The sequence below is a fragment of the Laetiporus sulphureus genome (genome assembly GCF_001632365.1).
Source record: "Laetiporus sulphureus 93-53 unplaced genomic scaffold LAESUscaffold_15, whole genome shotgun sequence".
Classification (NCBI taxonomy): Eukaryota; Fungi; Basidiomycota; class Agaricomycetes; order Polyporales; family Laetiporaceae; genus Laetiporus; species Laetiporus sulphureus.
The window spans coordinates 299,129-312,598 of NW_024468524.1; the positions used below are offsets into that span (position 1 = coordinate 299,129).

Here is a 13,470-nt window from a genome sequence, read left to right on the forward strand (position 1 = left end):
TGCAGGTCACAAAAGCAGACTTGCCCTTAATTGGGTTAAGTGCTTTGGTGCTTTGTGACACAATGCTTCTAGAATGTTGCCTCTCTGTCGCATGATTGAGCTCATTTAGTATAAGCGGTTCTCAGCTCTAGTGCCAGAAGACTCATGGGGTACTTTTGCGAGCACGATGTATGAGCAGACTGTTGGTCCTGGCACTGCTCCATCATGTGAATCACTAGCAGCCAGTTCGAGCGCAGGGCTGCCTAGCAGTGCAAAACCATCGTCTGCAAGATTATTATCTCCTGCATCACTGTTGGGTTCGACTATTGAATGGGTGTATCAGCTGATGCCATTGTCAATCATCAAACCTCTCACGTAGACTTTCATGTTCCGCAGATAGGCAGGAACCCTCTAGTAATCCATGATCGGAGAAGTCGACATGTGATGCAGCAAGCTTGTCAAGACGCTGATTTGTCAATAGCATCTGCCCCAGAGCATTATAGCGATTGAACTGCCACCACGGTTCTTTGACAGCTGTGATGTGCTTTGATTCGGTGATTGACGTGCACAATCCATTTGGTGTGCCGTATTCCCAGATGAGGCATTTATAGTGCTTGAGCGAATGCTGTCTCAGAAGAGAGAAGCCATCGATGCAAACACCCCACTTCTCGAAGATGATGCGGTACTGATGGAAGCGAGTCAATGCATCTTCCAGTGCTTCCAGGTTTGTTGGCACATATACGTTGCAACGTGCTATGTAACAGAACTTGAGAAATGCTCGAATTGCCCGAATCATGTCTGGAGGGACATATCCAACAATTGCAGGGAGCCACACCTAAGTATAGGGAGCATGTCAGCATAAAAGATCAACTCTATTCATACGACAGCAGATTGCATCACCTTCATCAAAGCTTTTAAGTCATCACCTGTCCACTGCTTAAAGCCATGACCCTCGAGAAATTGGCGCAGTCTGGTGAATGCAGGGATGGAAGCAATTCTGATGATTATAAGCTCCTGTCAAGCCAACAAGGGATCATAACTCACCACCGGTCAATGTCTGCCATAATCACCTTTGCCTGAGCATTGCCATGCGTGATCGAAAAGTACTGTTTGACCCAGTCCACGAGATGATCTTTGAAGGTCCTCTTGATCAACTGGTGAAGAAGATCGGAAGACAGCATTTCATGGATATTAGCGCATGGAAAATCATTCGTGAATGGCTGTATCAGGTACAACGAGATTTGTTAGTAAATACACCATGGCACGAAAGCATACAATGTGTTACAAATAGCTAAAGACATACCACTATGTCTCCGATGATGCCATAGTCTGCCCAAAGTTCACCCAGCTCAAACTCTCTGACAAGCAACTCAGTATGTTTACACGAGTGTCGTCCATTTGCACCGCCATCAAGGTCCATCTTTGATGCTGTGCACCTGCATACGTGTAAGGTTTCAATTCAAAACCTTGTAAGGATACTACGACTCACTTTGGGCACCAGCCTTGTATGATGCAGGCTAGCAGTGCTTGCTCTGGATAATCTGCAATATAAGGCCCAAGTCTATATAAAACATGCCTGAAATGTCCGTCTGAACAGCGAACGACTTGAGGGATGGTCATCCCGGGCTTCAAACTCTTCAGTATGTGTGATAGTGATGTATGGAACAGCTGACGGCGAAATTTCCGGAAGTCCGGGTCATTCGTGTATCTTCTATCAGCTGCAAGTATGGAGGTCAGAACGGGCAATGGCTTTTCGAAATTCTAGGATCTGAACATATTTACTCTTCAGAATTGCCAGAAAACTGATCAATGCAACAGTGTCACGATGCACACGTCGCACATTATTATGCGGGTTACCAATGCTCATGTACAGCGGGTAGTATTCATTTTGACCAGTGGCTACAGAGACGGTGGTCTTATCGCTTCCGAGGATAATTGGGACAAATGATGCACCATGCATCTTCTGGTCCTCCGCGATAGCATCCTAAAATGCTATAAACTATTTGCGTCGAATGCGCAGACTATATTGGATCACGTACTGCTTGTCTCCAGGCTCAATCACCTGACATGAAGTCCCTGAGCTGGCGTTCATCATTGCAGAATTCTCTGAAAGGGGAGTAATCCATCTCGCCATCAAAATCAGGATTTGCGAGAATGTTATTTGCAACTTCTTTAGGATCCCAGAACCAAATGTCACACTGTGCAGCCATTCATGGTGGTACATCACCGTCAGGATGCTCACCCTGGTAGCTCAATGTAAAACTTTGCCATTTCACATCACCGACCTCTGTAGAGTCGATGAGATGATACAGTTCCTCGGCATTCCGAAACGGTGCTTCATTGCCGTGCTTCATAACATGGGCAGCCCAGAGGTGAAGTAGGATGTTGATGTTACCGGCTGACATCTGTTCATGCTTGAACAGGAATTCAGCGAGCTCGAATTGAACCCGATTTGCATATGGAGCATAATCGCGGGATGCCTTCGTCAGTCGAGGGTTTGGTCATGTATTCTCTGGCAGGAAGTGGCCGTTCTCATCGCAAGGTGTTCCTGCTACCATCAGCTTTTGCCAAATAAAGTCAATGCATGTACGAACCATTAAGCTTTGGATGATATTCTCGGACGATGTCTCACTGATCTTCTATATGCTCATAGCTCCCAATGTCACCATCACTGTAGAAGTCAATGTTCTCATGGCCTTCAGAGGTGACAAAGCTTTCGTGGTGCGCACTTTCTGATCTTGCACAGGTTTCATCATCGTTCATGCTTTCTTGATCAGATGATACGCTTGGTGGGTATGGTTGGTCTGAGAGGTCTGCCCTTCGCTGCAATATACCACTGTTATCATCTATCACATATGGCGTATCATCACATGAGATGCGCTGCAAGCAGAAATTGTTCATACCGTCATAGTGACCATTGCGCCGTCGGTCTTGCCTGTCATACTTCGGTGAGGATATCTGATCAACAGCTCGATGCTTGTAAGTGTACTTGCTGTCTTCACTCAGACTACGAGGTCTCTTGCATGCTACAGAAGGTATGTTGTCTCCATTCAGTGCATTTTCAATGTGACGAAGTCCTCACTGGAATGTCGCTTATTGGGAGACCTAATGGCGTCTTCGTGGTATAGAAGATCCCCATGGGTGACACGACGGTGCTTTGTTCGACCTGCATTGTTTTGAAAATGCCTGCCGCAGCCAGGAAGGTCACACGCAAAGGGAAATATGTCTGACATGGATGAAACCAGCAGAATGGATGGGGCGACACTGCAGCACAGAGGAAATGGCGATGCATAACACCAACCCAAGCCAGTCATGCAAAGTCCAACATTTGGCTAAATGGAATATTGTACAAATGCGGATCGACAGGACTCGCTTCAAACCATTGGGGCTGCTAGATGCAGAAGAGGCTTTCAAAAGGGGAAATGAGGATTAAGTAACACTACAGTTTAGAGGGCTAGGGTGTGAATGAACCTTGGTTGTTCTCTCCCCATCGTGAATGCACAGTTTCTGACACAACCTCACCCTACATTCCAACCTCCTCACTCCTCACTCTTCTAACAATGTCAGTTGTAACCCACACTGCCAATGCTGAAAAGCATCCTGGAAGGGTCCTGGCCATGACACCCAGACATAGCTCAGTGGAGGTTCAAGCAGACAAAGAGAGGAAGCGCGAGATGAAGGAGCAGAAGGAAAACAAGACGAAGCATGCAGTGAAGAATATTGCGAGCCTAGAGAACAAGATGGCAGATGAGGATATCAGTGAAGAGCTTAACAGGGTCACTAAGCGGGCCAAGGTCAAGACAGGGCAGCGCAGGCACGGAGGTCGTAGTAATGCAGAAGGCACAGTAGCAAAGCCAGCGCAGATGCAGCATGCTCTGCAGCCTAAGTGGAAGATGAATCATGCTGATGACAAGTTTGAGAAGATAGACCTTCCAACATCAGACTCGGAACAGCCACGCAAGAGGCAGAAGGGGGTAGATGAACGTCCCAGAATTGCGATAGAGAGAGCTCGACTTGAAGGAAGAGAAGTGCCTGCACGTCACAATGATGACAAAGGCAAAGCGCCGAAGCGTACTGGTGTAAGGTCAGTGCTACTCTTTGTCTCTGTGCTGCCACAGTTATTCTCGACGATGTTTGTATTCATAGTGCACCAGCCCAGAAGACCCGTACTGTGCCGTCAGGACCTCTTCATGACTGGCAGAGCTCCGCACTGGCTCCATGGAAGCTTGGATCGATGACCTCTGTTCCTCACTTTGCAACAACTGGCCTGCAAGCTGAAACAGCTGATGGTAAGACTGACGATACTGTTTCATTTTGGATAGTTCCATCGAGACAAAATGTAGGCAGGCGTAATGCTGAAGTCACCGGAGTTCTCGTGCAAGAAACTGGCTTCGCCAGTGATGACAGCGAAGGTGCCGAGGAGACTGCTGCCCTCTCGAGTCCCATCAAAGGTGCTGGTACCCAATTGACCAGTGCAGTGAGTGTCAAAAAGCTCCTCTGATGTAGTGCTGATGTCATCCATGTACCAAGGGACTCGTCAAACTTGATGAGGACAGCGATCTAGAGGCCACGCCTTTTGCGAGACCCATTTATTCGAAGGTGATATAAGACAGAATGTTATCCGTATTTACACTAATCCTGGACTAGGGAAGGAAGATCCATTTTAGAGATGAGTCAAACTATGATGTAGATGATATGTCGCAGCCAGTACGGTTGAAGCGAGTGACAAATGATGTGCATGTCTGTCTGTTCTGTTCTTTGTGCACTCGATGATTCATATGATTTTATAGGATATCGTGAAAGTTGAGGACCACGCTAGCAACTTGGAGGATGCCGATAATGATTCTGAAGACTATGAGGAATCTGTCAAGTCCTCAAACAATGGCCACACAGTCACTATAGGAAGGCGCCCCAACTCGAAGAAAGCAAACTTACCGGCTGGAGCTAATGACGGCGACCGCTTCACTCGTGTTCTCATCCCCACTCTTCATCAATATGTGGGCAGTCTTCGAGAGCCATGGGCCGTGAAGGATGAGAAGCTTGTGCATGTGCTGCAGCTCATCTGGAAGGCCATCTACCCACAGATTCCATACATCATTAAGCATCATGACCATGTTTTTAATATCGTTCAGTCTTCATGTCTGATCTCGAGATTCTCTTCACTGATATGAGGGTTTTACAGGCTACCCAATGACTTTATGAATGGCGCAGTGGGTTTGGTACCTCTGCACTAGCTGTCCTCGATCTCCTTTATGGACGTTCACACTGCACTACTGAAGCCGAGTGCCAGAGGCTTGCAGAGCATTGGAAGGAGAACATGCGCTTCGTGTATGAGCACGCTGACAGAAGTCCCAAGGTTCATGTATAACATTCACTGATGGCCATGAAATGATGCATATGATGCCAAACTCGCACAGCAATGGACAGGACTGTTCCATTCTGAGATCATTTCTCGTCTCCTTGGAAGTCATCTCTCAAACATTAGAGGTGCCATAAGCGACGTGCCGAATTTGATGGATAAGAACGTGCCACCGGTCAGTGCCATTGGCCTGGCAGCTTCGGCGGTACATGTGCAGGCTGTGATAACTGTGCTTGTGGCTGATTACCTTGTATACAGATCGAACGCGCTCTCACATTCTGGACAACTGGTATCATGTTCTTGCAGAACGGTGAATCCAAGATGCTTAAGAACACAAACCCAGCATCTGGCAAACTCACAACGGCTACAGCCTTTGGCGAAGATAAGTATGCCAAGATGACGAAGTCTTACTCTAAGTTTGCACTCGATCTTCCACCCAAGAAGATGGCGAAAGTGATCGAGTGTGCCATTTGGTACATGAAAGCTGGTACCAGGCATGCCCCAATCGAGATAGATGATGACGAGGAGGATGATATGCATGCAAAGCTTGCCGATGCTGGGTCTGATTCTGAGTAACAGGGAAGCTTCTGAATAGGTAAGTAACCTGTTCTTGATGCCAGTGCTACGTGAGTGCTCAGCTATGCATTCAGAATGGTCAATGATGACATCATATGTTGTTAAACTGAGATTCCTGCGTGTTCTTTGTCTGGCTTTTGTGATCCCAGTCCATTCCTTACATCCTTTTACCCAGATTGTACAATGTTCTCGTGCACTGCTTTTGACGTCTTTTCTGATAGCTAAAGATTTCATTTCACTCTTATGCATTGACTTTTTGTGCGCTGATGTACTTTGTGGCTTACATTCCTCACATATTGACCTTTCGATCTTGCTGGATCCATGTGCGACTCGCCACCATCTGAATGTTATTATTTGTCTTATTCAAACCTTTTCTATGTCTTGATTTGAGTTTTCTGCATGCGCAAAGTGTGAAAAGCTCAGGAGCTCCACCAGCAATAAAGGAATGTGAGCGTCGATAAGTCCGGTAAGTCTGCATAAGGTATGGACTGAATACATTTTTCGAGCCTTGACATTCCTGCTGCTTTTAACCGAGTGCAAAAAGTCGATGGAAAGTAAGAAAAGCATTGAGATCTACTTAGAGTATGTGAGACTGATCTGCCCTTTCTCACTCAGAAAAGGTGAGAAAAATCTTATAAGTCAGGTAAAGGGTGCGAAAAGCCGGAGTTAGATTTTCCTGATGCGAGGATGCCAAGAGGCCCAAGGCGTCGTGCCATACTGCTGATACACTCCATTTACTTTCATATTCCTCTGCGATGAATGGTGCAGAGTCAGCAGATTCATCTTCCTCTGCGTAGCATTGCTCGACTGGAACGATTCAGGAGAATTCCATGCCAGCTTTGAAGTTCTTCAGATGTTGCAGATTCCTACTCAGATGTTGTTCATCTGTGCGTTCACTTGAAGAGAAGGCTGGCATTCTTTTCATGCTGTAGTTTGTTCCCTCTCTTCAACTGGGAGACCGGAATGCATTTCGTTGCCCCTCATAGTGGAATGGAGTAATTGGGACATGGTTCATTACCCACTGCCACATCCTAGGCATCAAGACCCATGTGGTTGAGCTATCAACATTGCCCTGTCTCCAGACTAATGTGGAACGACATGCAACTAGCACCAACATGAGTCGCACATCAACCGAGAATCATTTTCATGTACAGAGCATCGCTCATATGCTCCCCCAGACAATTTTTCGCAGGTCATCCTTCTCTGCACCCACAGATCTTTATGTATCCAGTCGAACGAGCCACACGTGATTGTCTCCTTCCTCACATGTGATGTCCTGCGCACGCTATTCCACTACTGCATCTCGCGGATGCTCCCTCCTGACTCTGCCTCTGACAACATGTTCTCACATATTTCTGTCTGCCTCGTGGCAGTGCATTAGTTGGCCATGCCTATCAGCTCCGTGAGGGGTGGCTTCAGTCCCGGTGTGCGAGAGTTCATTTTCACGTGTGGTAGGCACGGCATATGGATCGAGCACAGATGGGGCAGCGTGAGGAGGGGTGTGGTGGGGTTCATCACTTCCATTGATCTTCTCGAGGAAGAGCCAGATTCAGAGAAGGTGCCGGAGCAGCAAGCTGATGTTGAGTTGCTAACCGCGACCATAGGAGAATTGGATGATGAAGCAGAGGTCGACTGGTAGGATAGTGCCAATTGCCATACGATAGGAAGGATCGATGATCTACGAGGTCAACTCTTACGACCTGCACGATACATGAACTCAGCTGTGAAGCGCATACGTCTGATGGTACCTAACGGTCATTTCTCAGATGATATCACTCATCGTGCATTCTCCGAAGCAGCAGGACGAGTCATTCTTGGAACAAGGAACAGAGATATTCAATACCTTTGAACGGACTCTCTGCTCTGCCACATTGTTCTGTTTCTGAAAGCAGTGGATTATTACTCCTGTATACAATACCTACATCACTGACTATGTAGCAACATATATCACAGCACATTTCAGTAGAATTGCGCTGAATGCAAGTCACTGGGACGTGCTTAGACACGAGGTGCCCTTAGGCTCAATGCGAGCTTGACCCTTGCAGATGTTGGCCTGTGCCCACCCATCAACACAGAGTCAGTACCGAATGAGCGCACAAATCTGAAAGCAAATTGCGCTTTTTGATGCAAATGGACTCAATCTGGATGAAGCCCGTCGCACCGGTCGGCTCGAAGCTGCCGAGCTCATCCATCGAGGACTGCTTCTCATTATAAAGAACCTGTAGTAGGAGAGCATGAGCGAGAGCCATGTAGAGACAGCTCAACCAACAAACCTCCTCTGACAACTGGCCCTCCATGACAAATGGACCCTTGTACAGCTTGAGGCAGATGACGCCGTTCACGGTTTGCTGACTGCTCAGGATCGAGCTCACCATGAACTCGCTCTTGGCTCGGATATGAACCAGCATTGTACAGGATACAGTTAAGCTCAACGGTCATGAACTGATCACGAAGTGCATGGATGTTGCGGTCGAGTGCGAGGCCCTCGATGTCTTTGTGTGCGACACGGAGGATCGTCGCCGCAGGTGACTTGTAGCACCCACGCAATTTGATGCCGATGAAGCGGTTCTCGACGATGTTGATGCACCCAATGCCATGCCTGCGCATGAGCGCATTCAGCGTGATGAAGATCTCAACTGCATCAGTGTACTCTTCTTCTACGCGGGGACGATGACCTTGATGGGGAGGCCATGCTCAAAGTGGATCGAGATGCGCTCGGGCATGTCAGGAGCATTCTCGGGTGTGGTGATGAGCTTCCACATGTCGCCGGGGGTGTGGTGTTGGGGTCCTCAAGGTGCCAGCTTCGTGGGAGATGTGGAACAGGTTCTCGTCGGTGGAAAATGACTTGACGGTGGTCTGCTGGACGGGTATCTTCTTCTCTGCTGCATAGGTGAGAAGTGCCTGGCAGCTCACGAATCAGTAGTAGGACTCTAAGACAAGGCATCATCATCACAATGAATGAAGGAGTGCAAGCAGTAGCATACCGGAAATGCACCAAGGTGCGATCACCTTGATGTCGGGCTTCAAGCCGTAGAAGGCAAATCCGAAACGGACTCAGTCGTTGCCCTTGCCAGTGCAGCCGTGCAAGATGAAACTGTGTTGCAATTGGTATCAGCCATGAAACAGCACACTGAGGACTTTCCCGCAATCCCCTCTGTCAGCAATGACCATCATTTTGCAAGCGATCACTTGGTGATCGAGAGACGTTCTGGGGAGGTAGACGTTCTGAGAATCGCACAATCAATTTCAGCAGCAGTTTGAGTACGAATGTAACAACCTCATAAATGCAGTTTGCCTGTACTGCAGGATGAATGAGTTCCGTCACGAACTTGCGCTTCAAATCCTGAGAGGTTTAGAGGGATCTAGTCAGCTCACTGCCTTTTCAGATCCAGACTGTGTTACCTCAAAGAAGAACCTCTTCGTGCTGACTACAAGTAGTGGGGAGATAAGGGAGACTGAGGCCAGCTTTTGGAGGCAATCTGTCATGTTCGAAAACAGATCAGCACATACAGCGGAGTGAAAGATGATCATGCACCAAGGCAGCCTTTCCCAGCCCGGGGCTCGTCAGATGTATAAATGCACTGACCTTGCAGAAATAGTTCCTGTACTTGAACACCATTTCCACTGCCTGTGCCACATCTACGACAGAGCAAACATTCAGCTTTGGACTTCAGTAGACTACAGGTTAAGACACCTTCAGGATAGTCTCCATTGACATGCAGTACTGGTGCATTGATCATCCTGCCTATGTCCGACGAATGCAGTCTCGAATGAGCACTAGATGCCGGAGTTGTGTGACTGATGCTGTCAACAGCGTAATGAATGAGTTAGATAGCTAGATAGGTAGAGGCTGCATACGTACCTATTACTGGGTAACAGATTGAGGATTTAAAACGAATCAGCATCAAGCCAGGCGGTGTAAGCTTGGATCCAGGTGCCATCATCGGCATCCTTGCACTTGACAATCCTGCCCACGTGAAGCACGTGAAGCCATTCAAGGGCCTCCTGCCTGTTATTGATCCCCCAAATGTCATTGGGAACAAGCCACATCAGCGCCTCCATCACTACTTGAACATCCTGAATGATATTCTGGACGGCTTCGACAACCAGGCAATCATGGCTTCTACCTTTAAGGACCTCATCTCGATGCTCGAGATCCCAGATTTGCCATTCTCAGAAGTGTCAGCCATCCTGTCGACGTTGTCTGGTTGAATATCTTCGAAGCTCGAGGACGGCATTCGTGCTGCAATCGAGACTGCATGAGGTAAAGGTGATGCGACTGAGTTCCCGGCGGTGTGCATCAACAAGCTCATGGAGCACTTCATGGAGGACAACATCTGTGCACAGGACCAGCTGATGTTCTGGACACAGCTCAGTGCACTGTTTCTATGGCGAGCAGGGCAATGATGTTAGGTACGAGGAAAGTGTGATATTTGGATTACTCGTTGCTCATTTGCTTATAGACAACCATCTGCGGATGTGCTGAGAGAGCTGATCGACTCGAGATATACAGCGTATGACATGCTGCTGACATTCTGTAATTTCCATGAGCAGTGGGTCACATTTGGTGTGTATCAGCAGCTTCTCACCATCCAATTATTGACACGCTCGGTATTCAGCTGCACTGGAAGTCTATGTCAGGTGTGCATACCGTGCCTACAGCTTGCTATCTATCGATTACGAGGAAGGTGATGGTCTTGATGACAGAGATGCTCCTCACATCGTCATCTGGCGATTCAACCTTCCTCAGTTACTCTCGCCACCTACAACTCCTAGCCTGTAAGTGTATCGTGCATGGCTATCCTATTTTCCTATACGAAGGCTGAGATAGTTGTCTAATGCCAACGTTGCTCACAGGCAGGCATCCGTCAGCGATCTGACATACATGATCAACAAACACCAGAAGCAACCTCTGCGTACTGGTGTCATCGCATCATTCCCGAATTTTGCGGCACTGACGAGGGGCTTCGACAAGGTCACAAGCACCCTGCCGCCATTTGATGTTCAGGAGTACCACGAGCAATACGGAGCTAATAATCAGCCTCCTAATGTCCTGGATATGGCGCTCAGAATCTTCAAGGAGATCGATGACTTGTCGGTTAGTGCATGGTACAAGAAGGCCCATGAACTGGTTATCCAGCAGAGCCATGTTCTCGCTCAGCATGGTGTTCGACTCTTATCTGCAGACTCAGCTTGTACCCGCAATACTTCACTCTGCACAACATGAGCTCATCCTGGGAGGAAGAGCAGGCCATCTGTAATGTTGAGCCAGCACTCACATACCAGCTGGAGCTCAGCCGGTTGTCAAACTACAACCTTACACCGTGCTTCACGGAGAGCAAGCAACTCCACATCTACCATGCCATCATGCACGAGAACTAACTGGACAGCCAATTCTTTATCTGAGCTCTTGTTCGGCCTGGTCGCGTCCGTGGCGACATGAACACGGCCAAGTACCTGATCTCCGAGACCGATCGTCTTGTAACGAACATCCTGGACACCCTTGAGGTGGTATCCGCCCAGCACAGAAATGCGGATGTCAACCATATCTTTATGAACTTCATCTACAACCTCCCTGTCACTTATGAGGATGTCCTCGAGGCGATTGCAGGATTCATTGAGTGGCATGGCAAGCACCTCTGGCATCTGCATGTCACTGAATCGGAGATCCATATCGTTCTCGAGGACAATGAAGGCAATATTATCAGGTGTAGCTGTCATTTTTATACATGAAACGGCTGTCCGTGTAGTCCAGGTCTGATACATAAATGACTCTAAAGTCCCTTGTAGTCAGTTAATGTATAAGCAATACATCAAAAGCAGCTCACCTGTATGCTTGATGTATCACCAATGTATCAGGCCCCAGGCCACCTGGATTGTGTGATGTATCATTGATTGTGATCGAAAAAGCTGAGGGTTTGGTGATACATTATGAAGCTGCCACACTTGACAAACAGCCAATCAGGTGCTCGCAAGTATTTCCTTTCTCGGTCCAGTCAAGCATGTGACATAGCATCCTTATATGGGCAGAATGTGGCTGTGGCCGGCGCGGCAGAAAGAACACGATCATGATCGGAGTCTACGCTTCATTGATCGATCAATGGGAGGCCGAATATTGCTCATACTGAAAATGCGATCTGTGTAGTTTTGGAAGCTACAGATGTATTTTACATATTATTGAGGCAATGTAACACTTCACAATGATGGTTTACATGCTAACAGAGCTTCTGAAAGTATTTTGAGAGCTCACATGAATGTGAGACAGGATATATTGCTTGAATTGCATTGGGTAAAGCCTGATGCCACCGGAAATGAAGCCTTTGAGTCTTGTGCGCTTTCGGAGCTAAAGTCATCGCTTGTCACTAACTTGTGTTTTCAGTATGCAGCCAATCCTCAACAGATCCTTACTGCATATTCATACATTGCTATGGCAATGTTTCCTCCCTGAAAAACCTCTCTGACTCTCTTCAATTGAACTCTTCCAACTCTGTCATTTTAATACATTTCTCCTTGGGCTTAACAGAATTAGTGTATGATTTTACCAGTAGCTCAGGTAATATAAGGTTATTTCTTATGCCTAAAAATAAGCATAAGATCTGAATGTAGAAGGCCGCAAGGTGTAGACCTATAATGGCAGCGGGAGTGCATCAGTATTGCCAGCCACACCAGGTGCACCGTGGGATGCCAGGCACCGTGGAACTTCACCATATAAGGCTGCTGATTCAGCCGCTTGAGAAAGGAAAGCTCCCAAGCACCTGATTGGGTGCTGCTGCTGCTCGGCCCACCCAGCATGGGCCCGCATTATATGGGAAGGCGCATCAGAAGGTGTGGGTACTGCACTGTTATATCTGTCCAACTTGTACTTGTAATGTATCAAAGGGCAGGAAAAGATACTTCTGGTATGATACATCAAGGCAGATGGCACAAGGTAATATATCACACAGAATGATATATCAAAGCTCCGGAAAGCTCACCTGTAGGCCAGACACTCGATTAGAGTAATTTATGTATCAAGGCTATACTACAGTGACAGCAATGCATGTATTATTATGACAGCTACAGGTGATATTATGCCGATTCGCTGCATCGTCGAGAACCTCTCCGGCTTCATCGTAAACTATCACGGCTACCAGGAGATCACCACAGACAAGAGTACTACAATCCTGAAATCGATTGGTGAGAAAGGCCCTCTTCATTTGCAGCCAGCTCACCAACCGTATCCGATCAAGGAGTCGCTGCAGCCTATCACAAAGCACCAAAGCACTTAACCCAATTAAGGGCAAGTTTGCTTTTGTGACCTGCACAAATGATCCCACATAAAAAGCCTGCCACAAGGGCTAGGCTGAGGACACGCGCAGTGATATGCAGTCTGAAAAAGGGGCTCAAAGGGCCCTTAGCCTTATGCTCACAACTAGGGGGTGAATTGGCTTGTTAGGCCGCATGCAATAGAATAATGAATCTAAGATCCTCCCTTAGATCCTTATGGGCTTTATATACATGTAGGGCAGGGCCCCTGGCACTGTGCTACTGTGAGACCTCAGATACCTACATGTGAA

At 47.6% G+C, this 13,470-nt stretch overlaps 5 protein-coding genes across 5 annotated transcripts; 3 read left to right on the plus strand and 2 right to left on the minus strand.

Annotated features, from left to right (window-relative positions):
• Positions 1-334: 334 nt before the first annotated feature.
• Positions 335-2,384, minus strand: LAESUDRAFT_713557 (uncharacterized protein; the record flags this gene model as incomplete). The annotated part of the gene is made up of 7 exons (XM_040906984.1): positions 335-814; positions 1,050-1,133; positions 1,283-1,415; positions 1,469-1,697; positions 1,762-1,963; positions 2,042-2,085; positions 2,222-2,384. The coding sequence occupies 7 exons, from the start codon at positions 2,382-2,384 to the stop codon at positions 335-337; spliced, it is 1,335 nt and encodes a 444-aa protein (XP_040765190.1).
• Positions 2,385-3,539: 1,155 nt separating this feature from the next.
• LAESUDRAFT_713558 (uncharacterized protein) lies at positions 3,540-5,914 on the plus strand (the record flags this gene model as incomplete). Its single annotated transcript, XM_040906985.1, has 9 exons — positions 3,540-4,063; positions 4,126-4,268; positions 4,302-4,456; positions 4,510-4,578; positions 4,627-4,719; positions 4,770-5,110; positions 5,191-5,335; positions 5,397-5,513; positions 5,597-5,914. The coding sequence occupies 9 exons, from the start codon at positions 3,540-3,542 to the stop codon at positions 5,912-5,914; spliced, it is 1,905 nt and encodes a 634-aa protein (XP_040765191.1).
• Positions 5,915-7,912: 1,998 nt separating this feature from the next.
• On the minus strand, positions 7,913-9,400 carry LAESUDRAFT_736400 (argininosuccinate synthetase; the record flags this gene model as incomplete). The annotated part of the gene is made up of 10 exons (XM_040910687.1): positions 7,913-7,967; positions 8,012-8,133; positions 8,188-8,303; positions 8,335-8,563; positions 8,590-8,667; positions 8,765-8,822; positions 8,910-8,967; positions 9,046-9,139; positions 9,192-9,257; positions 9,317-9,400. The coding sequence occupies 10 exons, from the start codon at positions 9,398-9,400 to the stop codon at positions 7,913-7,915; spliced, it is 960 nt and encodes a 319-aa protein (XP_040765192.1).
• Positions 9,401-10,030: 630 nt separating this feature from the next.
• Positions 10,031-11,296, plus strand: LAESUDRAFT_758466 (uncharacterized protein; the record flags this gene model as incomplete). Its single annotated transcript, XM_040912450.1, has 6 exons — positions 10,031-10,095; positions 10,286-10,327; positions 10,378-10,481; positions 10,534-10,693; positions 10,772-11,008; positions 11,101-11,296. The coding sequence occupies 6 exons, from the start codon at positions 10,031-10,033 to the stop codon at positions 11,294-11,296; spliced, it is 804 nt and encodes a 267-aa protein (XP_040765193.1).
• Positions 11,297-11,326: 30 nt separating this feature from the next.
• On the plus strand, positions 11,327-13,182 carry LAESUDRAFT_651096 (acetyl CoA carboxylase; the record flags this gene model as incomplete). The annotated part of the gene is made up of 2 exons (XM_040904283.1): positions 11,327-11,624; positions 12,977-13,182. Coding segments are annotated over 2 exons (504 nt in total), but the record flags the coding sequence as incomplete, so codon positions are not given.
• Between the last annotated feature and the right edge of the window lie 288 nt (positions 13,183-13,470).